At 48.6% G+C, this 26235-nt stretch overlaps 1 protein-coding gene across 4 annotated transcripts in view; it reads left to right on the forward strand.

The window, feature by feature from the left end:
- Nucleotides 1-26235, forward strand: part of SORL1 (sortilin related receptor 1) — a 166799-nt gene that overhangs the window by 96207 nt on the left and 44357 nt on the right. For all 4 annotated transcript variants that reach the window (XM_047753214.1, XM_047753215.1, XM_047753216.1 and 1 more), the window contains exons 22-29: nucleotides 5018-5191; nucleotides 6724-6837; nucleotides 10491-10613; nucleotides 12954-13073; nucleotides 19648-19773; nucleotides 23024-23131; nucleotides 24224-24355; nucleotides 25512-25643. In XM_047753214.1, the coding sequence (XP_047609170.1) occupies nucleotides 5018-5191; nucleotides 6724-6837; nucleotides 10491-10613; nucleotides 12954-13073; nucleotides 19648-19773; nucleotides 23024-23131; nucleotides 24224-24355; nucleotides 25512-25643 (1029 nt within the window). The remainder of the gene's footprint in view (nucleotides 1-5017; nucleotides 5192-6723; nucleotides 6838-10490; nucleotides 10614-12953; nucleotides 13074-19647; nucleotides 19774-23023; nucleotides 23132-24223; nucleotides 24356-25511; nucleotides 25644-26235) is intronic.

Raw genomic sequence — 26235 nt, forward strand, 5'->3', positions numbered from 1 at the left:
GATTGTGGGCTGAGGCTTCAAGAACTGCTGTAAGGCTTTGGGCTGCTGGTCCTGCAATCTGAGATATCTGATAGAAACCTACTTCCTTTCCCCTTTTCTTTGTTTATTTCCCTACTATACTATTGATTCTAGAGAAGAGAGGTCAGGGTCCTCAGAGAAAGAATAGTCCCTTTAAGAAGAGCCGTCTTTATCTCAGCAGGATTAAATAGCATCCTGCGTCTGCTGACTCTCCTTTATTGACAAACTGCTAGGTTTCCTGTTTTGAACTGAAATGTTGATATTGTCTTGGGGTTTTTGGCTGGCCCTGCGCTGAGAGAAAATTGACAAAGGGAAATAATACGGTTGTAGATAACATTGTTGTCCTTTGGGGATTAATGAAGAGCGCATGCATGAGAAAACCCTTAGAAAACTAAAGTAGCTGAGAAATGTAAGCCCGTTGTATTGTTGTCTTTGTAGCTGACCTGTGAGGCAGGCAGGGCTGGAGTTATGATCCCTGATTTCTCAATTAGGCAATGAACACTCGGGTATAAATTAGCTTTCCCAGAGGCCCCTCAGTTGTGTAGGAGCTGGGCTCTTGTTCCACTTCTGCCACTAAATGAAGAAGTCACATTCTTTCTGAGAGGAGGTGTCTGTTTTGAAATCGGGTGAGAGAAAGCAAGCGTGCTCCCAGCTCTCCTGCCTGAGATCTCAGGGCCTTTGACAAGGACACCCACCCCTCTGGATCTGCCTACCAGCTAGCCAAGTGAATTGTCAGCATTTCTTTAAGTTACTACCCAGTCCAGAAGGGCAGGTCTTTGTCTTGACAGGTGCTTGTAAGCCCATGTTGGATGAGCACACAGCCCCAGCTGCTGCAACACTGTGTTCAGATGAACGGGTGAACCCCAGCTTTCCCACCCCTAGTCTAAGCTGGTCGCTTCATCCCAGCCACTGTGCGGTCACACCGGTGATCTGGGAGTTATTCAGTCTAAATGAAGGGGAGTCACGACCTGGAAAGGGTCCCTCCTGCCCATAGACACAGGACCAGAGAAGCAAGTTTCTCCTCTCTTGGGCTGGTTGGGTTCAGTCAAAGCATCTGCAATGGTATCTGGCTGCTAGCACTGCCTGGATGCAGTGGACGCCTCTTGACCTTGGCCTTGTTTGCTCTGTCCTGCCTGCTTTGTCGGACACTGAGAGAGTGTTGCAAATCTGTGATGGCTATTGGCAATCCCCAGTGCCAGTCACAACTTTGTTGTCTGCTCCTAACACAAACAGGACTTGTACCAGCCACATGTAAAATGGTAATATGATAACAATGATAACTACATTTATTAAGGGGTTTTACTGTGTCCTAAGTACCACACTGATTTGCTTAGTGGGCTTGTGTAAATAACCTCAGTTCATCTTCTTCAAGTCCATGTATACTGTTAATCTTTTTAAAAATTTTTGGCCATGCCCATGGCATATGGAAGTTCCTGGGCCAGGGATCAAACCCCTGCCGCTGCAGTGACCCAAGCCACAGCAGCGGCACCCACAAGGGAACTCCAGCTTTCCCATTTTATAGATGAGAACGTCAAAGTCAGTTTCAGTGACTTTTTCTCCGTCACACACTTAGTAAGTAGTGAGCACTTGAACCCTAGTTAACTTCAAAGCTTGAACTTCAATTGGACCCTCAGGCTCTGCTCCCCTTTCATCTGTCGCTGGATTAGCAGTGCCCTGGTATGCGGCAGTGATTTAGAAGGACTAGATTTTGGTAGATATTTGTTTAAGATAAAGATTTTGTACATTTGGAGCGTTTGTCAGTTTGGAGTATTTGGTTATGCACAGATGCGTGATTTGTCTTCATACCTGGCCGTGTTTTACACACTCTTCCTGGAATTTACTCTTCATAAAGAATGTTTTGTCTTTAAACAGCTTACTTTGCAAGGCTGTTACTGTATTCAGTTGGTGCTGCAATGGGTTAAAATATTTTGGAGCTCTTAGAATTCTTCAGAGCCTGTAGTAATAAGCCTGTACTGCCCCTGCTTTCAAATATCTGCAGTGACATGGCAACATTGTTTCAAAAGTAGCTGATTCAAGGACTAGGGTCATTACAGAAGCTAGTTAGGTGGGGTGAGTACACGTTGAAGTAGTGCCTTTTCATGTATTATTGTGAAGTGTTATTTCAAGTATTATATTTTCGTTTGAAAAGAAAGACATAGAATAGATTTAAAAATGTCTGTAATGAGGGCAAATATTTATTATGTGGGCTGGATTTGATTTTGATCGTTGTTGAGTGTGTAGATAGTTAAGCAGGTTAATGGCAGTTTTGGTTCCCACACTGATTCCGGAGCAATTTTGCCAAAGAGGAAATTTGAAAATGTTCTGAGTATGCCCAGTGAAGACATCAGGGAGCTAAGGGTTTAGTCTTGGAAAGGGAAATTTGGGGGGATGAAAGCTGTCAGTTGTCCATTTTTTCCACAACGCTCACCTCACCCACACAGGACCGTGACATCCTGACATCCTGTGGGGGGTTCTCGGTCTCGTGCGGGTGGAAACCCTGCTGGATTCTCCTTCTGCTCCCTCACCTTCTCTGTGACTCGTGCTCCTGTTGTCTGTACCTTGGCTTTGGACCAGCCTTACAGGGGCCTGCCCTTCCTACCTCTTGGGGTCAGTGACTTGGTTGGCTGTGTCTGGGTGAGTCCCTGATCCTGCCTCTTGGACGGCAGTTCCATTCGTGTTTGTCGAGACCAGTCTCCTGAAATACCGCATCTCATCTGGGGCTCCTTGGCTCTTCTTTGAGTGGGAACATCTGGCCCACAGGTGAAAACATCAGTCACATTATTTTACAGACACAGCCTGGGTGAAACTGCTCCTGTCGTTGAGTATTTTTCAAATGTTATTGTCCAGTTTCTTGGAATATCCAACAATACAGTATCCTTTAAATGCAAAGAACATATTCCAGACCTGTCTGGGTGGTTCTTGTGAGTGGCAGGTCAGCATTCCCTGCTGTGGCTGTGGGCAGGTGTATTTGAGATAAAGGGACAGTCTCTCTCTGTCCACAGAATAGATCCAGGGAACTGACTCCTGGCATTTCTGCTCCCATCAGCAGGTGATTCTCCTGTGGTAATTCAGCCTGTAGGTTTGGTGGAGTCATTTGCAGAATTTTTTTTTTTTTGCCTTTTTTTCGCTTTTTAGGGTTGCACCCGGCAGCATATGGAGGTTCCCAGGCTAGGGGTCTAATCAGAACTACAGTGGCCGGCCTACATCATAGCCATAGCAACATCAGATCTGAGCCGCGTCTGCGACCTACACCACAGCTCACAGCAACACCGGATCACTAACCCACTGAGCGAGGCCAGGATGAACCCGCAACCTCATAGTTCCTAGTCAGATTCATTTCCACTGCTGCCACAATGGGAATTCCGCAGAACACTTTTGTGTGTTTCATCAAGTGGATCTCCTTCTGTGGCTGTATTTTGTCTGCTTGGTAATGCCTTGTACTCTTGGATCCTTAGCATCAAAACAACACTGTTGCTGTACCATCAGGATTTTTATTTTGACATTTGTTGCTGCTGAAACACCAGTGAGGTGCCAGCACAGCCAAGACTTCTGAGTGTGTCATCACCCATCTCAGTAAGATCGTCATTCATGAACCCTGTTTCACACCCTGCAGGCCAGGATAGGTGGGGCATAGCTCAAACCTTGGCTGGATGGAAACAGATGACATGGATATGGTTCTGGTGGGGTTCTCTGGCCGTGAGATGGCACAATTGAAGAATCTTTATCAGTTGGTTTTTTTATCAAAGCATTTATGTTTCTTCTCAGTTTTGATGAAGAGAAGTCACAGGCCAAAGGAAAAGCATCCATTTCTTAATTTACGGCTTTTGTGTTGCTTGGTGGTTGTACCATGTTTTCAGTTGCTGTAAAATCGTTAATGCGTCCTCTCTCTCCTTCCCAGAAGGACGAGGGGGATAGAAAACACCATTTCCATTGCTGATCATCCACAAAGCTTCTCTCTTGACAGTGGCAGAGAGGGATTTTATGGACTAGCTGGCACGCTCTTTGGAAAGCTGAACCAGAGAAAAGACTGCAAATAGTGGATTCGATCAGCATTAACCAGTGCATCCTTATGTGGATTCACGACACGTGGATTTGTTGCCTAACGGGTGCTCTGCTTGGTTCCGCATTGAGCTCAGCAGCTGTGCTCTGGTGCAAAGGAATTGGGAAGGGCAGGCCTGGATTTTTGTTCTGTCCTTACTCCAGTGTATGTTCTAATATAACAATAGGCTTTTGGGGAGTTCCTGTCGTGGCTCAGAGGTAACAAACCCAACTAGAATCCATGAGGACTCAGGTTCGATCCCTGGCTTCACTTGGTGGGTTAAGGATCCGGCATTGCTGTGTGCTGTGGTGTAGGTCGCAGACGCAGCTCGGATCCCACTTGCTGTGGCTGTGGTGTAGCCCAGCAGCTCCTGCTCTGATTCAGCCGCTAGCCTGGGAACTTCCATATACTGCAGGTGCAGCCCTAAAAAGACCAAAAAAAAAAAAAAACGGGAGGGGGGCTTTTGGGCTCTAAGTATAGAAACCCACCCAAACTGACTCAAGTGAAAGTGTTGTAGACAGAATGAAGGGAGATGGTAAGGACAGGAGGTGCGTTGTGCGGATGGGGAAGGGCCTGGGCCTGGTAAAGCTGTTCCAGGTCCCAGGTGTTGTCCTTTCTTCTCTCCGTGTGAGTCAGCTTCATCCTCTCAACTCCGCAGACTGATCTTACCTACACAGCTCTGACTGGCCCAGGTTTGGGCTTGCCCTGCATCACCTGTGACACCCACACAGTGTGACTCGTCTCCCCACTCCAGCTCCCTGCCTATCTTGGTGTCTGAGCACCCCAACTCCAGATTCCCAGGAGGACCAGCGGGTACCTGGCTCACCCTCTCTGCTTCACTCTTCTCTCCCGAGCTTCCTGTGATCCGGTCTGTGCACCAGGAGCTTGCACTGGGTCTCAGGCCTGTGTCTGGCGCCCCCTGGTGTTTACTGACCAGAATGCCATGTGTCTCCTCTCCAGGAAGCAACGCCTGTGTGTCCAGGCCGTGCAGCCTGCTGTGCCTGCCCAAGGCCAACAACACTAGAACCTGCCGGTGTCCAGATGGTGTTTCTGGCAGCGTCCTCCCGTCCGGGGACCTGATGTGCGAGTGCCCTCAGGGCTATCAGCTGAAGAACCACACGTGTGTCAAAGAAGGTGCCTCCCCTTTCCTTTTCTGCCTGTCCTCCTTCCCTTCTGTGGCCCTCGACTCACGCACATTTGAGGTTATTAAAAATGCCCAACGTGGACATAAAACCCACTAGACACACCCCAGTTTGGTACCAAGGACTGTAGTCCCTCAGTCTTCATCCGCAACCGGCCCACGCTGTTCATTGAGACAAAAGAGCTGCGTTTGGGTTTAAGGTCAGGGCTGCGGGCCCGCCTCTGAGCCTACCTTTCTATTCTTTTGCCACCGCTCCCTCTCCTCATCCACCCCCACATCCACCTTCTCCAGCTTCTGTAAGCTGGACCGCCCGGACGTGGACAAAAGTCTTAGACTCCTTCACAGTTCACCTCGTCCCACCCCACACTCTCCTCCCCTCGCTCCTGCCAGCCTGGAAATGCCCAGACTTTCCAACCAGTTTGCAGAGGGCTCTCCCTTTCCCACTCCCGAGCTGTGGCTAAGAGGCTGCGGCAGCCTCAGTTCACCCCCTTTGAGTCTGAACAGGTGGATTCTAACATTTTCTTCATCTGAAAACCTGTGAAATCTTTCTTTCTTGTCTGGTTGTTCCCCATCACCCCTTTTGCAGCGTCTGGCCTCATATCTGGGAGGTGAGCCCCTTGGGCAAGGGCCTGGCCACGAAGTGCCCAGTTGGTGGCTGTGGCCCGAATTCCTGCTTTTCCTTATTATTCTCAAGGTTCCCTTTGTTTCGGAATTGTGACCCCACCCCCACAGCAGCCTCTCCGTCCAGGATGGTGAAATCCACAAAGTGGCCTTCTGGGCTCTCTTAAGAAATACAAATGGAAAAATGATGAGCCTTTTTTTTCCCTAAGACACAGGAGATTCTCTTCTAGGCTCTGGACATCACCATAAAGCTGTTTGGGAAGAAATGGAGTTACCCTAAATTCCAGGAGGGGGAGAAAGGGCTTTTCTAGATCCCCATCAGAATGCTTTTGGTTCAAGGAGGCCAGCCGTCGTTCTTAACCTAGTGTGTTAAACAGTGCCCTTCTTTCTATATTGAGGATTTAGCACTGCTTGCTTTGGAGAAGTCATAGGATAGGAAAAAAGTCTTCACAAACGTGGAAAGCAAATCTCCATAACCCACCTGGTGGGTAAATGGAGTCTGTGAATATATATGACCATAGTCTATGTACACTGTGTGGCTATAGATATACTGAATATTTGTGTTTGGATACTGTGTACACGGTCCTTAAGGAGTTTCCTGTGGAATTAGCATTTTGTAACGGTGCATCTCTACCCACTAGATCCACCTGGGCAGCATCACTGTCCTTTTTCATCATGGTTACTGCCCCCTCCCCAGCTGCCTCTTCTTTTAATTAGAAGAGGAGAGAAGGAGGCCCTGGCGGATGCTTCCTCTCCCTTGTGCACGGGTGCTTGCCATCCCCCTCCCCCTTTGCCATCTGAGGTGTGTTATTTGAGGAAGACACATGAAAACACAAAAGAGAAAGTCAGCAGGAAGAATGATGTTGGTTTCGTTTCCTCTTCTGCCTCCCCCCCTGGCGACCAGAGAATACCTGTCTCCGCAACCAGTATCGGTGCAGCAACGGGAACTGTATCAACAGCATCTGGTGGTGTGATTTTGACAACGACTGTGGAGACATGAGCGACGAGAGGAACTGCCGTGAGTCTGCGCCTGGCCGTGTTCTCAGGATGCCAGGCATTTCCCCGCTCCTGGGAAGGCTGGTCATGTTTCCTGGGCGGGGCCTGCAGTCTAGGGCCCCTTGTGATGGGTGACGCCCATCTAAGCTGATGGGACTTGGACAACAGAGGAAACCCCTCTCCATACCCTACTAGATACATATTATTATTTCAAAACAAGCCCACATACTAAGCTAGCTGCTCATTATAAGAGATGTACAGGTTAGCTTTGCATGGCTGAAACTGAGCTGATTCTGCAGTCAGGCAGCCTGAGCTCTGCCTGTGGCTCTTCCGCTATGGTAGAGCTGGTGACCTGGGGCATGTGGCCAGGTCACAGTCCTTGATGTGCAAATTCCGTGTTTAGCATTTTCAGAGATGGGCCACAGGCTTTACCTTGTTGCCTCCAGTCAGTTGATGCCAGCTGCCAGCCAGGCTCAGGAGAGAATGTTCTAATCCACTGGTGGTGCTGGTTTGGCCTGAACATGAGCACGTGGGCAAGTGGGCATATAGGTGTCATCTTTGGACTGTGTGATTCCTTACATCTGATGGCTAAAGTAAGTGTGTGCCTAGCAGGGTTTAGAGACAGACGAATCACTCCTTATAAGGGATAATCTGTTTGCCACAAATGTGGCCATCATTCTTCAGTTAATTTTTGGTAGCTCCACATCATCTCCAAGGAGGTGCTCTGCCTTTTGTTGGTCAGTAACACGTGGATACTCAACACGTGTTCACTGAGGACCCTGCGTTCCAGGCTCTGTGCTGGGTCTGGGGATGGACTGCTGATCAGCGTGGACGGACAGAGTTCACAGTCTGAAGGGGGAGTCAGGAAAGTAAAGAGCCCGTTACAGGATGGTGCTGTGACACGCAAGCACCGCGAGCTTACAGGGAGGCAGCCCCACCAGACGGGGGGACGTACTTAGGAAGGGTGCGTAGAGGTGAATCGAGCAGAGGTGAAGGGAGGTGAGTTCGAAGCAAGGGAGCAGCACGTATGGGAGCCCAGAGGTCCGTGTGTGCGGCACGGGCAGGACAGGGGATGGGTTATTGAGAACTTGAGTGGGAGCAGTGGGGTGCGGGGCCCAGAGCCGCAAGGACCTTTGGACGTTATCAGGAGAACCGTTTGGAACCACACTGACGTGACACAGTAAGATTTTCCCTTTGGAAAAGGAAGCTGTGGGCCGAATGACGGAGATGGGCGAAAGGCCAGAGTGGGAAAGCCAGAGCTCGGTCTGCAGGCTTCTCTTTGAGATATTTTGCCTTTGGAAATCCAGAAGCTCACTTACCGCCCTGTGCTGCGAGGGCAGATTCAGGGGGGAGGGGGGTTTCCTGGCTCTGTGGACTCATCTTGCCCCGGTGGAAGAATCTCGCCAGCCGTCTGTAGAGCCTGTGCCAGGCTCCCACGCCTCTGCACCCAGGGAGCAATCCACTTGTTCAGCTCATCTGGGCCCTGCCATCCTATGGACTGTCTTTTCTGGCTTGTAGGAGGTTATTACCTCACCTTTTCTGAGTCATTTTTCCTTGACTCTGGTGGCTGCCTTTGACTCCCAGGGAGAAGAGCTTAGGCAATGGCGGGTTTCAGAGAGCCCTGGCTCTGTGTGTTCCTTTTCTGCAAAAAAGAAAAAAAAAAAAGAGAGAGAGAAACAGATCACATCTCCTCTACCTGCCAGGGTCTCAGGAAGGTGTGATAGTTGTGAGGGAACAGCCAAAGCTCCTTAGAAACATTAAGAAATGTTAACATCATCGGAGCAGATTCTGGAAAAGAGTTTGGTACGTGACAGGATAACTAACATGCTGCCCAGATGTGATGAGGCGTAGTGGGAGCAGAGAGGCGTGAACTCCATGACCTTGTGTCTGATTGCTAGGGGTTCCTCCTTGGGGACCTGGGCTTTGCTTTCTACTAGGCGGACACGCTGGGGCCCCGTATTGGTTCAGTGTTCTGCGAGGAAGGCCTCCCTCCATCTCCAGGGAGTGTGTCCCCCGCCCCAGCCCCAGCTCTGCTGCGGCCTCGTAGGTTTCCGCCAGAGGTGAAGCTTCTCCTGCGGTGAAGCACGCAAGCTGGCTCTGACCACCTCCTGGTTTGGTGCAAATGTCAGCCAGGATTGACCTTCCCGAGACCTTGAGACCTGTTTCCTGCTCTGCTCTCTCATGACTCCAAGTGGTTCAGGTCCCGACTAGTCAGCTGTGACAGGGGTGAGGTGGTGAGGGATGTGGGGGAGAAGATGGGGAGCCTGGGAACCAGAAGTGGTGCTTATATGAGCCTTCTTGAGGGTCTTCCTTGTTTATCAAGGAGGAGGGGGCAGTGTGTACGTCAGTGCAGGCAGGGCTGCAAGAGAGGCCAGGCCATGACCGGGCACCACCGTCTGGGTCTGGGACATTAAACATGGCACCGTGTTGGCCACCAGGGGACCGGAAGGGTGTGTCGGCAAAGGCAGGTGTGGGAGGGATGCTGTCAGCAGATCTCCTTCCTCTTAAACAGACTCCTGTGGTGGGTGGTTGTCAGGTGCCAGGGGTTTTGACAGGAATCCCCTGAAGTCTTATCACTTTTACATTCAAGCCCTGCATCCCCCCACCAGCTGGATGACAGAGGAGAAATGCAGCCTCAAATAAGAGCTGCTGGGACATCTGACACAGGGTTGCCACCGGCTTCTCACTCCCCGGCACCCCCCATCCTCATCCCCGCTTTGGTTCTGTCATGTTGTTCCTTGTGGATCCTTCCCAGAGCCTTTCCCAGAGGGTTCTGGGGCTTATGCGTGAACCCCGATAGAGGGCGAAAGATGTAATTCTGTCCATATTCTGATGCAGAAGAGCGTGAGGAGGGAACGAGAAGAGAAGCCTCGTTGGAGCCCCTTATATTTACATCCTAATGACAAGCCCCTTATATTGGTTTGGAGCCGCTTATGTTTACATCCTAATGACAAGCTCTGGTCCCAAACCTGTTTCCTTATTTCCCTTTGTAGTAATTCCAGGAGGGTAGTGTTCTCTCCGTGTCACAGTAGTGGACACGGAGGGGCAGGTGCAGTAGGTGTGGATGGTAGAATTCTAACCAGCATCACCAGTGCTTGCTCACAGTACCTCTCTCTGGGAAGGCACTGGAGGCTCAGGGAGATGAAAATGACTTGCTTGAAGAAGAGGCAGAGCCAGAATTGGAAAGCCTGTCTTGACTGATTGCACGGCCCCTGGTCCTGCTGCAGAATGTTACCTCCACACACGCCCTCTCATCTGCAGGGCAAGGGGCCAGCTTTGTGTGTGTCATTGGGCTTCCTAATAGTGGTTTCCCAGAGAGAGGTATTTCTGCCACTTATTGAGGGAGACACTGTGACGTCTGAGGGGCTCTTAGGAGGTTACCAAACCCATCACGCTGTCTCCCAGCTGGACGATAGTTTCTCACTTTTCCAGCCCTGCTCCGATCTGGAAGCTGTCCATGGAAAGAGAGGTCCTTATCTCCCTTGGTTGTAAATTTCAGGCTCTGATGCAGTTTGTGTTTTTTCTGCAAGTCTGGGTTTCAGTTCTGTTGTGGGAATTCAAATGACAATTAAAAGCTGCTTTCTTCTTGTTTTAAATTGGCTCACCAGTGGGAGGTGGTGTACTGGGAGGAGTCAGTGGACCTACTGAGTGCGTTCTCTCTCTTTCCCATTGTAGCTACTACCGTCTGTGACCTGGACACCCAGTTCCGTTGCCAGGAGTCTGGGACCTGTATCCCGCTCTCCTACAAGTGTGACCTTGAGGATGACTGTGGTGACAATAGCGATGAGAGTCACTGTGGTAAGGGGACATGATGGCCAGGACTCCCCTTCCAGAGGGGCCAGCCCTTGCTCATGGGGCGGGTGGGAAATGGAGGATTTCTGATACCAGCAGCCTGGCTCCCTCCATCCACGTGGTGGGACGGATCCATAAAGTGGTGGACCCTGCTTTGCCTCGCAGAGATGCTGTACCTGCGAGTGCAGTAGTGAGGAGGGAAGGATGCTTTCTAAATGAATTCAGGTGGTTTTAACAGCTGTACAGCCTTGGCCTGCACCTCTGCTCAGCTGTGAGGTTAGCCTCCTGAAGACACAGCTATAGTTTGGCAAGTTGTTTTTTGTTTTTTTAAACAATCTAATTGAGTAAACTCTGTTACAAGTCAGCAGAGGGTACAATGTTTAAGCATCAGTTTTTGGAATGGAGTTTTTTTTGGTTTTTGTTTGTTTGTTTTTGCTGTGCCCATGGCATGTGAAAGTTCTCAGGCCAGGGGACTAAACCTGCACCACAGCAGCGACCCAAGCCTCTGCAGTGGCAGTGCTGGGTCTTCAACCTGCTGAGCCACCAGGGAACTCCCTGAATGGAAATTTTTGTTTTGAAAAATAGTATGCTGGAATTGAAGGACTGGTGGAAATTCTCTAGTTCAGTCCTTTTGGTTTCCAGATGAAATGACCAAGGTCCCTGGAAGTCAGTGGGTTTATTCAAGGTGACAATTAGTTTGTGTCAGAATAGGAAACTGGAGCCATGTTTCTCACGCTCTTCCTCTCGCCCGAGGCCTGAGATGAGGTCTGCCTCAGATGCTGGGCTCTGGTACCCAACCCGTAACTGCTGACCATCACGGGAGGGCCCCAGACTAGAGGGAAGCATGGGGGACAGATGCTGTGAGCGTGGCTGAGGCCCCGTGCACTCTCTGCCCATCCATGGGGCAGGTCCGGTCCCGCTGTGCCTGTGCTTCTGGATGGCGCCTGTGTTACTCCGAGCAGGTGGTTTAACTCAGGGGCATTGGAATAAGGGGAGCAGGGGAAATGCTCCCAGCCTGGCTCTCAGAGCAGTTTTTTTTTTTTTTTTTTGGAGGGGGGGTTGTTATGTAATTTTCCTTTGTGTGTGTAAAAATTTGAAGTTCTAACAAACAGTCCTTGGGCTTCATGCTGTTTTCCCTTCTTCCCTCCACTCCCCCTCCGCACTTTAGAGGGTTAACGTCTGTCATCAGTTTTGCTCTCGTAAGAAGGAAACGCCACGAGGTGACAATTTCTAAGGTGTCCTGTCCCTCACTCCTCACCGGGCACATGATTGACTGTTAGTGTCCGTCCCTCAGAGTCTCTGCTCGTGGCCCGTCCACGCTGGTGTGTCCCGAGTCCATCTCAAGGGCTCAGGTGGCCCCTCAGATCGAGGTCCTCTTCGCACGTCTCCAGACCGCTTCCTCGTGAATGTTCCCCAGTTCACCGTCACCCTCTTTCACGGAGGCAGCTACCCCAGCCCCCAGGCTTGGCTGCTCCTGTTTTCCTGGTATCTTTACAATCCATAGGAAGGTTGTGTTTTGTTGACGTCCCCAGGGCCTGCACAAGATGTTGCCGTTTGTAGGTGCCTTTCACGTCTTGGTCAGGCTGCCCGGGCTCATTTGCCCTCCCTCGCCCCCACCCTTCCAGAGGAGGTGTCCCCACCAACCAGCATCCCGGGAGCCCTGCCCACACAACATCCCCACCTTCTCCGTTTCAGAACCTCAGCGCGGATCTTGCTTTCCCAGAGCTGAGCATCCCATATTGATCAGCACAGTCGGCTGTTCTCAGACAGTTCTCACCACTCCTTTTCTGAAACCACAGGCTCTTTCTCTAGAGGTCTTCTGTTTCTTGAAAATTTGACTTTCTGGGCAACCAGAACATCACTTCCCAACATTCTTCCCAATGTAGGAAGCATAGAAAATAATATTTGTGAAGTGCAACCAAGATAAATGGATGAGGATGCTATTGCCTAAAGTCAACCAGTGGCCAAAGGGGGGAGGGGGGTAGGGGAGCGGGTGTCAGTATCTTGGCACACCTGTACCCCATTTGCAGTGCACTGCAGTCGTCCCTTGGTGTCTAGAGGGGATCGTTCTAGGACCCATCCTGGATTCCAAAGTCCACAGATGCCCAAGTCTCACATTCGGCCCTCCATATCCGTGGGTGGGCAACCCAGAGATACAGAAGGCCGACTGTCATTGGGCAGCATCCTCAATACCTTTCTGATTGAAGTCCCTGCCCACACGCTTCTGGATAACCAGCCATGATGAGAATACTGGGTGCCTCTCTAACCCTTAGGAGCTTTGACCTCAGAGGCAGAAATCTGAGCAGGCTTTGGTCCTTACATCCTTACGTGTGGTCTCCTCTGCAGAACTGCACCAGTGCAGGAGCAATGAATACAGCTGCAGCTCTGGCATGTGCATCCGCTCCTCCTGGGTGTGTGACGGGGACAACGACTGCAGGGACTGGTCTGATGAAGCCAACTGTACTGGTCAGTATTTCCTGGACTCCCTGAGCAACGCTTACCCATTCGCATGCTTGGTAGCATTGCAACTCTTAAGCGATTGCAGAATCTAGATTCCGAGAAATGGATCTTAGAAACCTGTGAGACCTGTGCTTCTCAAAGAGCTGGTCAGTGATAAGCTTGTGTTAAAATGTTAATCCACTCCCTGCCTTTCTTCATGGAGAAAATCTTGCTGTGAACAAATGTTAACCAAGCAGTTTCCTGAGTGATATCATTAGTTTACATTTTGGCTCAGGCTTCTTATTTCCTTAGGACTGGTAACAAACAGTTTACAGACTGGCTTCTGGTCTGGGGACCATACACTGAGTAGCAGTGAACTAGCTTATGTTTCAGAACGGAGCATCAGAGGGTTCCCCAAACAGTGAAAATTTAGATTGTGTTTGCATCTATTTTGGGTGAAATTTCATTGAAAATAAAGTTGGGATAAGATGAGAAAATGAGAGGAAGGCTAGGTGGTGTAAGGTGGAGGTAATATTCTTATTCTTCTGTTGGGTGGTAGGTTCACTCATGTTCATCTCACTGTGTTGTTTTATTTTTTTTTAGGGCCACACCTGTGGCATATGGAGGTTCCCAGGGTAGGGGCTGAATCAGAGCTGTAGCTGCTGGCCTACGCCACATCCAAGCTGCGCCTGCGAGCTACGCCACAGCTCACGGCAACACGGGATCCTTAACCCACTGAGCAAAGCCAGGGATCCAACCTGCGACCTCATGGATGCTAGTCAGATTCGTTTCCACTGAGCCATGACGGGAACTCCATCCCACTTCTTTTAAATGAATGAAGGAATGAGTGAATGAATGCGTGAACGAGGGCCATCTGCATTATTATGGATTCAGGAAGAGCAGGGAGTTGGGGAAATTGTGGAAGCAGGAAAATAAATTCCACTACCTGACAAGTAAATTTCCTCTGGATCTTTTTTTTTTGTCTTTTATCTTCATAGGGCCGCACTTGCAGCATATGGAGGTTCCCAGGCTAGGGGTCTAATCAGAGCTGTTGCTGCCGGCTTATGCCAGAGCGACAGCAATACCAGATCCAAGCCGAGTCTGTGACCTACACCACAGCTCAGGCTGTGCTGGATCCTTAACCCACTGAGCGAGGCCAGGGATTGAACCAGCAACCTCATGGTTCCTAGTCGGATTCGTTAACCACTGCGCCAGGACAGGAACTCCTAAATTTCCTCTGTAACCTTCTCTCAAAATTGTCATTCATTTCTTCCGTAAATCTCTCCAGTGATGGAGAGGAAAGATGTGTCCTTTAACCCTTTTATGGTGAGGCAGATCTGGTGATGTAGGCTTCATTTTGCCATCCACCATTTATAGATCTTCACTCTTGTAGTTAGATGACTTTTAAACCCCACGTGTTAATCTCCCTTGCCTCCACGTTACCCCAGCAGTTCCCATACTGCCCAGCATCTGGGAGCTTAAAGCCTGCCTACTAATTTGTAAAAGCAAATAAAAAGAAGGAAGATCTGTTTATCCTGTCCCACACATAAATAGAAATGTGTTCTGCTTTGGTTTAGATTTGCTTTGTAAAGGGCATAAATGACCTGTCTTTCACTCCGTTATATGCTCCCAGGGCCTGGCACCTGGTTCAGAGAACCTTTGTTGATTGGGTAATTTTACACAACTCTCCATTTTATTTTATTTTGTTTTTTATTTTTGTTTTTCTAGGGCCACTCCCACGGCATATGGAGGTTCCCAGGCTAGGGGTCTAATCGGAGCTGTAGCCCCCGGCTGCTGCGGGATCCGAGCTGCCTCTGTGACCCACACCACAGCTCACGGCAATGCCGGATCATCGGCCCACTGAGCAAGGCCAGGGATCAAACCCGAAATCTCATGGTTCCTAGTCGGATTCGTTAACCACTGCGCCATGACAGGAACTCCTCCATTCATTTTAGTTTAGAGATGACTTTACGTGGCTTTAAGGAAAAAAAGGAGCTCCTCAAATGCCAGATATATCACACAGGGTGACCTGTGATGTTACCAGACTCCATCCCCTTGTAAACGTCCCCCATATCCTTGCTGGCGCAGGCTTGGTGTCTGCACATCTGCTGCTGGAAGGGCTCCAGGTGATTGCTTCTCTCTGCAGCAGCGTGACCACAGAAGGAAGAATAACCAAAGTTCACTCAGGAACTGCCCTCAGCTCAGGGAGCACAAGTGCCGTTTGGAAGCTTTGGGTTTGGGTGGAAAATTGGTTAATAACATAGGGGGTGCACCAGGGCATTTCAGTTTGTAAACTGCAGGATGATTGAACCTCTTGTTAGCCCAATCATGTTAGTCCAACTTGTGTTGCAGCCACATGCACTGGTCCTGCAGAATGAATTAACAGCTTCATTTCTGTGAGTGGGCTTGTCACAGACCCCCGGTTTTATCCTTGGTTTTTTCTCAGGGTACCTGGGGGGAAAATGTAGAATGCTTGGACCACAGCTGCAGGCTTGTTCCAATGGCTGTGCTTCGAAACTTTTAAAAGATGATTCTTCTTTCAGAATAGTCACAGGTCAGATGCGAGCTCTTTAAGATGCATGGCAGGTCACTTCATTTCCGGGCCCAGTAAATTAAGTCACATGCAGAGCCAAAGAAAAACAGCTGACTTCCTGTTGGCCTGGGCTCTCACGCATGGTCTGCGCTGGGCATTTCTTAGCTCTCCCCCTCCCCACAGTTTTGCGTTCCATAGGACTGTGTTTCCTTTTATTCCCTCCTGCATTGATTTTGAACTTAAACATTTCATTTCTGTTCTTTTAGCTGTTGCCCTAATATCTCCTTCTCAGTATCTTTCCTCCCTGCCCCTAGATCTCCAGGGATTTCAGGATGCTTTGATTCCAGTCTGCACACAGTTTCAATACTGACATACTTAGTATATGTCTAGTATTTTCTTTTTCTGGCTGTGCCCACAGCATGCTGAATTTCCCAGTCCAGGGATGGAACCTGTGCCACAGCAGTGACCCAAGCCACAGCAGTGACAATGCCGGATCTTCAGCCTGCTAGGCCATCAGAGGACTCCTATTTTGATATTTAAAAACACAAAATAATTTGTATTATAGTTTCACATTTAAAAAATCCTAAAATTATTATTATTATCTTTGCTTTTTAGGGCTGCACCTGTGGCATATGGAGGTTCCCACGTTAGGGGTCAAATTAGAGCTGTAGCTGCTGGCCTACGACGCAGCCACAGCCACAACCACAGCCATGCTGGATCCGAGCTGCATCTCCAACCTACATCTCAACTCATGGCAACACTGGATCCTTAACCCATTGAGCAAGGCCAGAGACCGAACTCGCCATCTCATGGTTCCTGGTCGGATTTGTTTCCACTGTGCCAAGATGGGAACTCCCAGTATTATGTTTTAGTAACCAAACTTATTTATAGCTGCCTACCTATCTACTCCTTAACCTCTGCTTCTTACATCTAATGCTTCCTTTCCATGTATATCCTTCAGGGTTTCTAGCAGGGGTCTGTGAGTAGTAAACTCCTTCAAGGTTTTATTTATATAAACAGATCTTTATTTTGATCTCAAAATTGAATTCAGGTGGATCTAGGTTTCCAGATTTGTAGCAATTTTCCTTAAGTATTTTGATATTTATTATTCCATTTCCTTCTGGCCTCTTTTGCATTGATTTACATTTTCCTGTGAGATTGTCTCTTCAAACAACAATCTGCTATTCTTTTCCCTCTAGCTGTCTTTAGGTTTTTGCATTTTGTTTGTTATGCAGTTTCACCTACCTCATTGTATTGTATTGTATTTATCCTATTTATTTTCCCTCCAAAAGCTGAGGATTTGTGTTTTTCATCCATTCCGGGAAGTAACAACCATTATCTTTTCAGCTACATCTCTTGGATACTTTCTTTGGTCTTATATTCAGTGGCAGTCATCAGTCATTTGCCAGACAGTTGTATTCTGGTGTTCATGCCTCTGGTCTTATATTCGTTGTTTCCTTTTGAATCTGGGCTAGAATCCAAGTTACTTCCTCAGATTTCTCTTCCAGCTCCATAATTCTCTCCTCAGCTAAATCTAATCTGCTATTTCACACATCTGCTGAGCTATTTTTATTTCCATTACTATGTTTTATATCTATAATTTCTATTTGGTTCTTTTTCAAATTGTGCCTTTTCTTTTTTAGTGCCCTTTTCTTCATGCTTTATGTTAGTTTTTGTATTATTTATCATTCAAGTTGTGTTCACATGAGCATTTCTTTTTCTTCGTTCTTTTCTTAGTAGCCCAGTGCCTTGTAATAAGGCAGTGCTTTTCTTGTCACAGTAATTAATTCATCTCTTCTACACCACTTTTATTTGGCTAATGCTTTTGATCAAGTGTTATTGAGGGTCTTGCTGACTCAGGAGAGATCTAGCCAAGTCAGAAAGTAAGCTTTAGGATACTGGCTTCTATTAGAAACCTTGATATTCTAATTTTATGATCATTTGCCCCTTTGCCCTTCTGTTCTTATAGTCAGATTGAATCTTGCTATGCAAAGGATTCTTCTTTTTCTTCCCTAAATTCCTTAGTTTAAAGTCCATCTCTTCTATCCTTGTAATTTAAAGAGTATGATTGATTAAGCATGTATCATTCATCAGATACTCAATGTGAGAGCGCTAGTAAGTGACTCAGAAGATAGAAAAGTTTAGAAAAAGAGTATGTTAAACATTCCAGTCCTACCTGGCCGTTTGAATGAAACTGTGCAAATTAAGTAGTGTTTCTCAGTGCAGCCTCTCTGGTAGAATCTGGAGCTCTCAGATATACCTCCCAGAACTGTCTTTTGGAAACTGCATTAGCACTCTGAAATTGTTTCCAATTGAAAATGAGATGCATAGGCCATCTAATAACAAGCACATTAGTAGGGCAGTGAGTTTAGGCGACAGTATCTTTTATGGGCAAGGCTTTGGTGAGGAATTTTTTAAAGGGCCGTCAGATTTGTAAAAGCAGTAAATCAGAAGTGTTCCAGGCAATGACTGTTGCTGGGGCAAAGCTCATGTAACATGCATGATACAGTCATTCCTCTTTATCGGAGATAAATATACGTTAAAAAGACACGTGATGGATTCTGAGTGCCAAAGGCTGTAAAATATTGAAACTTCCTGTAGGCTTATTTGCATGCTACCAGATGTAGTCTTGGTCTTTGAGGAGTTAAGACAATAGATAATGGACCACCGTTTGTTTCAAAGTGGTTTGAAGTATCAAGTGCTTTGTATTTCAGACTTCCAAAAAAAAAAAAAAAAGCCCCCAATGCAGTAGAAATTCTAGAGGGCATTGAAAGCCCATTTTCCCAACACTTGAATCACTGGTTACCAGCCATCTCAATTGAATCAATAACTATGGTTTGCATTCAATAACCCACTTTTGTTTGTTTTGCCTCCTTCTGTTGCAAGGACGTCCTGTCCACACAGTTAAACCAATAGAGAGCCTGTCCATCTTGGTTATATTATTTTATGCCAGTTATAAACAAGGTCAGTCTTGGCTTTCAATCAGCAATGAACAGACACAAAGGACTTTCTGAGTCAGAGGAGGAAAGTGAACTCTGATGGGGAAGGCAGATTGTAGGGTGGGTTGGTTGGGTTTGAGGCAGATACTATATGTTTGAACTAGTCTTTGACCGAGGTTTTGTTTGGTTTTGGTTTTGGGGTTGTTTTTTTAATTTATTTTTAAATTTTTTTGAAGTTTTATGATTTACAGTGTTGTGTGCCCAAGGTTTTGAGGTGTTCTCTAAATGACTTCCAGGTGTCCTCAGCCCACAGATACAAATGAGCCTGTTCATTTATAACGGTGACTGTTTCACTTGCCCTTTTTTTTTTTTTTTCTTTAGTGATTGTAGTGGATGCCACATACAATTGGCTGATGAACACTGCTCTCAATAGCTAAGAGACAATTCTAGGTTCGGGGGGCCTGCTTTCTTTGTGATTTTTGGATCCATCTTTGATGCTCTTTGGATCTGAGGTTTTCCACATTTGAGATTGGGTAGTTTATTTAGAGGTATAAAGCCATGGCCTTTCAGAACTTACAAGGGTCCTTAGCTATCAGTATAGATGATGAAATTGGGGTGAGGCCCCTCAGTGTCTGGACTGGGTCTAGAACCCAGTCCCCTGAGTCCTTATCCTGTCTGTCCTTATCCTGCAGAATCGAGATCACTGAGAAGGTAGAGTAGCCAGGTCGAGTGGAGACAGCACAGGCTTTGGACTAGACAGTCCTGGTGCTGTTACCTAATTATCTTTGTGAACCTGGCCATTGGTCTTGGTCCTAAGCCTGTTTTCTGTCAAAGAGGAATAGTCCTTACTTCTTAGGTTGTGAAAGCGACTGATTTTTTTTTTTTTTTTTATCATGTACATCTGTGCTTGTGTAACATTTATAAACTCAAGAACTCAAGCCGCTGCCCATTCAGGGGGCCACACTCCACCTTAAGGGCAGTCCCAGGTGGCTGCCTGCTGGCCAAGGAGAAAGGGACACTCCAGCTCCCACGTTTGACTCAGTATAAGCCTTCTCTCCAGTTGGCCCCCGACAGCTGATGGTGGGGGGCAGAGGTGAGTGACAGTTTCTCTCTTCTCTTTCTCTGACAGCCATCTATCACACCTGTGAGGCCTCCAACTTCCAGTGTCACAACGGGCACTGCATCCCCCAGCGGTGGGCGTGTGATGGTGACATGGATTGCCAGGATGGTTCGGATGAGGATCCAGTCACCTGCGGTAAATGCAAATACTTTGGCTCCCACCCAGAGCATCTCCCGTGTCTGCTGTTCAGGAGAAGAGGCAGCAGATGGGCCAGGAGATGGAATCACGTCCTGCTGTGCCCAGTCCCCCCTCTGAGCACTAGCGAGCCCACACTTTGCGTGTGGCTTCACCGTGTGATGTTGGGGTCTGTGTTATGTGATCTTAATTCTTGCGCTAGCAGGTCGCCTCACTGCTTGTCTGTAACAACTTTGAAGAAAAGAAATAGAAGCCCGCTAACCACCCTCTCAGTGCTCACTGCAGTCACATTAGTGATCCAGTGATAACTACACTTATTAAGGGCATTTACTGTGTCCTAAGCACCACACTGATTTGCTCAGTGGGCTTGTATAACCTCCGTTCAATGGGCCATTGGTTCCTGCGTCGAAGACGTACGCTGTGGCCAAGAGGTCTCTGTTGTGGTCCCTTGGGAAAATGGCTTACCCTTCATAAGGTAGAACTTTTTCAGTATAGTTGATTTGAAAAAGGATTCTGAGATAGTCAGTCACCTTCCTAGAGAAATGAACCATAAAACAGCTGCCACACAAACACGATATAAAAAATGCTCTTTTGCACCAACTATATTTAAAGTTCTCTATCCTTACCCTTTTGCCCTATGTCTGTAGGAAAGACTTCCTGTGCCCTCCTGTAGCCTCAATGTTCACACGATATTCTGATACTTCTTGGCCACCCAACATGTGTTTTCCACACCAAGCAGTCCCCCGACATAGCCTGTCCTACACTTTAACTCAGTCCCGACGCTGTCTCTTCCTCAAGGTAGGGTCAGATGCCCCAGAGAAAGGCCTCAGCCCCATAAGACGTTCCCCACTTCAGATGCCAGTCACAGGTCCTGAGTGGTCGCATGTTTTCATGGACCAGCTGGAAATCTGGGTTCCTGCATCCTCGTCCTTGGGTTTGATGATGTGCTAGAATAGCGCCTGGAACTCAGGGACACGCTTGACAGTTCTCAGTTTATTATCCAAGGAAAGGGCTGGTAAAGGACAGAGGTGAGCAGCCAGATGGAAGAGATGCCCAGGACATGTATGGGGGAGAGGCCCGGGGCTTCTATGCCCTCCCCCGGCCCTGCAGCACCTCCATGTTTTCTGCGACCTGGAAGCCATCTGAGCTACACACTTCGGGGATTTTCAGGGGCTTCATCCCATAGGCAAGATCCATCATGAGCTCAGTTTCCAGCTGTCTCTTCTTCCTGGAGTGGGGGCAGGGGTGGAAAGCCTCAAGCCTCTGATCATGGCCCGGCTTTTCTGGTGCCCAGCCTCCATCCTCACACTGTCCAGGAGTTCCTTCATGAGAACAGAAGGCATTCACTCAGGAAAGGGTAAAGGTTTTAGGAGTTTTGTGCCGGTAACCAAGGGTAGAGGTCAATGTACTTATATTCCATTATTTCCTACCGCACATCCCCAGTTGTCATGGGCTTGTCATCATTGTCTGCATGTCATCATTTGGTCCACTCCTTTCGTGGCACCATGTTCAACGAAGATGTATCCATATATATTTTATTTTATTTATTTATTTATTTTTTGTCTTTTTGTTGTTGTTGTTGTTGCTATTTCTTGGGCCGCTCCCGCGGCATATGGAGGTTCCCAGGCTAGGGGTTGAATCGGAGCTGTAGCCACCGGCCTACGCCAGAGCCATAGCAACGCAGGATCCGAGCCGCGTCTGCAACCTACACCACAGCTCACGGCAACGCCGGATCGTTAACCCACTGAGCAAGGGCAGGGACCGAACCCGCAACCTCATGGTTCCTAGTCGGATTCGTTAACCACTGCGCCACGACAGGAACTCCATCCATATATATTTTTCTGCAGTTAATTAGCATGTTCACGGCAGATGCCTGTTCTCTTGGTGCTGTTAAAACGTAACTTACTTAGCCACGCCCCGGTTGGGCATTTGGGTAGTTTGAGTTTTACGATGCATGTCCTTGGAAATGAAGGCTTAGCTTTCCTTCAGGATCCATCCCGGGACATGGTCCTCAATGCAGAAGTGCTGGGTCAAAGGTTCTGATTGTTTCCCATGACTCATTTCCAGATTTCGTTTCCAAGTGATGATAGCAAAAGGATTTCCATCGGTAACATCGTGTCTGCTTCCCCAAGCCTCCCTTCATTCTGTCTTTTTAGTTGTCTTCCCTAATTTTAGTGAGTGGGAATTTGTCTCCTGCAATTTAAATTTTATATCTTAGAAAACCTTTTCATGCCGAGTGACGCCAACTATTTCCCCAACTCATGGCACTCATTTTCGGTTTCTGTTTGATGTCCTTTGAACACTCTCCTAGGAATGGTGGTGTTTTATAGGATTAAAACACACTTTCTTGGCTTTTCCCGGATCCTCCTGGACCTATTCTGCCAAGTGTGGGTTTGCAACTGAACCTGCTAGAAATGATTTTTTAAGCCTAATATTGGCCAGTAGCTCTCTGTTCAGAGGAAAGGGTGCCCTAGTGCTAAGAAGTCTATGCTTCATGCAAAACCTAAGATTCTTAACATTCCTGGGACAGATTTTTTTCAAAAGGGCTTGTGTTTAGAATTCCTGAAGAATTAAGATGGCTAATTGAGTGATTTCAGGGAGCTAAAACAACAAAAAAAAACCCTCAAAGTTTATATTCAGGATTCATATCCTCTTTTTTCCCATCCACTTGAAGCTTGGCTTTTACTTTTATTAAAAAAATAATTTTTTGAGTAGGTAACACATTCTTCTGCTTCAAAATGGGCAAAGTACTAAAGGCAAACAGTAAATGTTTTTTTCCCCATCGGCCCTTTGTCGTATATCCTTTCAGAGTATTTCTCTGCATGTATACACATTTAAATATACCGTGTATTCTTGTCCTGTTTTGTACAAGTAGTGTGCTATGCAGGTCGTTTGGAACCTTGGTGTTTCATAGAACTGTGTACTGAGGGCGTGTTTTTGCAGAGTACTTCCTGAGCCTCTTTGTAACAGTCTAGGGTTCCTGTCTGTGGTAATTTATATACGGTCCCCTCCTGATGGATACACAGGTGGTTTTCAATCTATTCCAAATAGTGTGGTGATGAATAACCTTGGCCTGCATTGTTTTTCACTTGTGTAGTTACGTCCCCTTCCTAGAGCTCCGTTGCTGGGTCCTAGCGTGTACGTTTTTAACTGTGCTAGCCCCCTATAGGGATGGTACAGTTTATACCCCTGCTGCATGGACGTGCGTGCCCCTCTCTTTCCTCATCCTTCTTTTCGGATTACATTTCAGAGAAGAAGTGCAATGGATTCCGCTGCCCCAATGGCACCTGCATCCCATCCAGCAAGCACTGCGACGGTCTGCACGACTGCGGGGACGGCTCCGACGAGCAGCACTGCGGTGAGTCCCGGCCAGGCTCAGGCAGTGCCTGGCGGTCTTGAGTCAGGAGCATACGTGGCACTGAGTCCCTGAGGTGCTTCAGTCCCCGCTTGTGCTTAGGTGGTAGCTGTGGCGCCCCTGAGGGCTTGACCGGGCTCTGAGGCTGCTGGTGGCAGGGACGGGGCTGCAGCAGGTGACTGTGGGATCTGGTCACGGTTGGTGACTGTCATTGTTCAACTGCTGTAGGTCCTGTGAACCAACTGATGGTTTTGAACTGGACACTTACTTCTGCTTTATTCGTTGCCGATTATCAGTGGGGTAACATTTTTAGGCCCATGGACCCTTTTTATCCCCAGTTTTCTTTGGACTGGAAGGGTTGTCCAGGGTCAGTGGTGCCCATCCTTGCAGATACAGCAAGCTAGAGACCCAGGGAGGTGCTGGTGCTGTCGTTTGGGTCCGAGGGCCGTCTTCTTGCCGTGTCGTCACACGGTCTTCTCTGTGCCAGTGTCTCTGGTGCTGCCTCTGACACGAACGCCAGGCCTCTTGACCTTCCATCCTTTTCATCTTCCTTAACCTGGGTTATGTCCATAGACCCCTACCTCCACGTACGGTCACACTGGGGCCGGGGGCGGGGGGTGGGGGGGCGAGTTAGGGCATCCACATCTAAACTGGGGGCAGGTGCAATTCAGTCCAGAACACTGGTCCTTCATAGAAGACGTTTGCCTCCATTAGAGAGTCAGTCTTACATGGATAGTGGTGAAGATCGTGGGCTCTGATGTCTGGCAGCTCTGGGTTTCAGTTTTGGCTCCACCCTCATCAGCCGTGTGCTCTCAGCAGACACTTAATGCTGCCACCACTTGTGCTTCATTTGGAAAACAGGACAGTAAAACTTCTCATAATATCATCCTGAGAGTTTAACCATGTGCTTCCATGTCCAGCACTTCAGCTCTTCAGGGTTGGGCACAAAGCAAGCTCTCAGGGTTGGTGCCTGTGCCCTCCCCTCCCCCACACCGTCTCTAGAACGTGCGTCTGGCTAGGGTGCATCCATCTGGGGCCCGCGGGCCCCCCAGCCCCAGGTGCTCATGGCCTCTTCCCCTCACCGGACCCTTTCAGAGCCCCTCTGTACTCGCTTCATGGACTTCGTGTGTAAGAACCGCCAGCAGTGCCTGTTCCAGTCCATGGTGTGTGACGGCATCGTCCAGTGCCGCGACGGCTCAGATGAGGATGCGGCGTTCGCAGGATGCTGTGAGTGGGGCCAGCGGGTGGAGGGGGTCACTTGTGGGCCCTGAAGAGACTGGGGGAGTGGGCTTCCCTGGGGATGAGCCTCCATCTAGGCTCCAGGTCTCCATGGGGTGTCCAGCCTTGCCTTTGTTAAGACTCGCCTTTGCCTTGGAAGCCTGCTTGTTGGTTGTATGTATAAAAGGGAGTTCAGAGGATGGCCGAGATCTTGGCTCAGGTGTCACCTTCGCCAAGAGGCCTTTCCTGCTCCCCACCCTCCCCCGAGTGTCCCCCTTTCCTTGCCACAGTGTCTCCATGGCACTCATCTCCATTTTGCACCTGTGCCCTCATTTTGCTGCCCCACCACCTGTCCCCGCTGTATGTGTGTCCACAAGATAGACCTGTGTCTCGTTCAGTGCTGGGGCTCTCCACCCCCCCAAACTGCGCTGTGCATGGGGGGACTTGTGTTAGTCAGCTAAGGCTGCTGTGACAGAGGACCCCAGACAACAGAGGCTGTGAACGGGGGTCAAGGTTCGGCAGGGCTGGTCTGCTCTGAGGCTTCGGTCCTTGGCTTGTAGACGGCTCTCCTCTTCCTGTGTCTTTACATGGCCTTCCTGCTGTACCTGTCTGTCCTCATTTACTCTTCTTTTTTTTTTTTTTTTTGGTCTTTTTAGGGCCTCATCCACGCATATGGAGGTTCACAGGCTAGGGGTCCAGTCGGAGGTGTAGCTGCCAGCCTGCACCACCGCCACAGCAATGCTGGTTCCGAGCCGCATCTGTGACTTACACAACAGCTCATGGCCACGCCGGATCCTTAACCCCCTGAGCAAGGCCAGGGATCAAACCTACTTCCTCACGGATGCTAGTCAGGTTCGCTAACCGCTGAGCCACGATGGGAACTCCTTCCTTTACTCTTCTTCTAAGGACACCAGTCCTGTTAAGTTAGGGCTTCACCCTAATGACTTCATTTTAACTTAATTACCCCTTTAAAGACCTTATCTCCAAACGCAGTTGCATTCTGAATTGCTGGGGCCAGGCCTGTCTTCCTGCTTTCGAGGAATCCTTCAGCTGGACAGTCTCAGTGGAGGACCTTTGCCGTTTCCTCTTGTTTTCAAACACCAGTACTGTGTGGAGCGCTTCCTCGATGTAATTTGCATTTTATGGATGTTTGCTCCCTCTCTAGCCCACGACCCCGAGTTCCACAAGGTGTGCGATGAGTTGAGTTTCCAGTGTCAGAACGGCGTGTGCATCAGTTTGATCTGGAAATGCGACGGGATGGATGACTGCGGGGATGACTCTGACGAAGCGAACTGTGGTAAGGAGACCTCAGATCTGCCTCCGCTCGTCCCTGACCTTTGGGGTGCCCGGCGCCTGCAGTGAAGAAGGGGCACTGGCCCACCCCCACACCAGCTTTGCCTTCTCCCTCCTCAGCTGGAGTTCCTGCCAGTTCTTGAATCTCTGCGTAAGGAACTGAGTGTAGAAGTGGAACCTGCCCCTAGCAGGTGTTGAGGGTGTTTATTCCATTTCCGTTTCTCTCCCTTTTTGGGAAGTGCACATGATATACAAGGAATACGGTAGCAGAATTGTGGTAAATATTTTGGAATGTGCTTCCTCCTCTCCCCAAAGGTTAAAGATGTCACAGTATAATAGAGACGTTGTCACAGTCAGGTTATCATTAGTCGTTAGGTCATTCCTTGGTAAAGTATCAGTATTGAAACTTGAGTATCATTTGCGAGATGTCAGAGCCTGGGTCAGAGAGCTGCAAGCTGGGACCCAGGAAGGTGGGCTTTTGCCAAGTTTGTGGATGTACTTCTGGTGGGCCCAGGAAGCTGCCCTAACTTTCTCTGGGAGGGTTGTGCCTGCTACCCTGGGGCTTGGGCGTGGAGCCTGTGTGTCCCTGGAGCTCT

The sequence above is a fragment of the Phacochoerus africanus genome, chromosome 11 (assembly GCF_016906955.1).
Source record: "Phacochoerus africanus isolate WHEZ1 chromosome 11, ROS_Pafr_v1, whole genome shotgun sequence".
Lineage (NCBI taxonomy): Eukaryota > Metazoa > Chordata > Mammalia > Artiodactyla > Suidae > Phacochoerus > Phacochoerus africanus.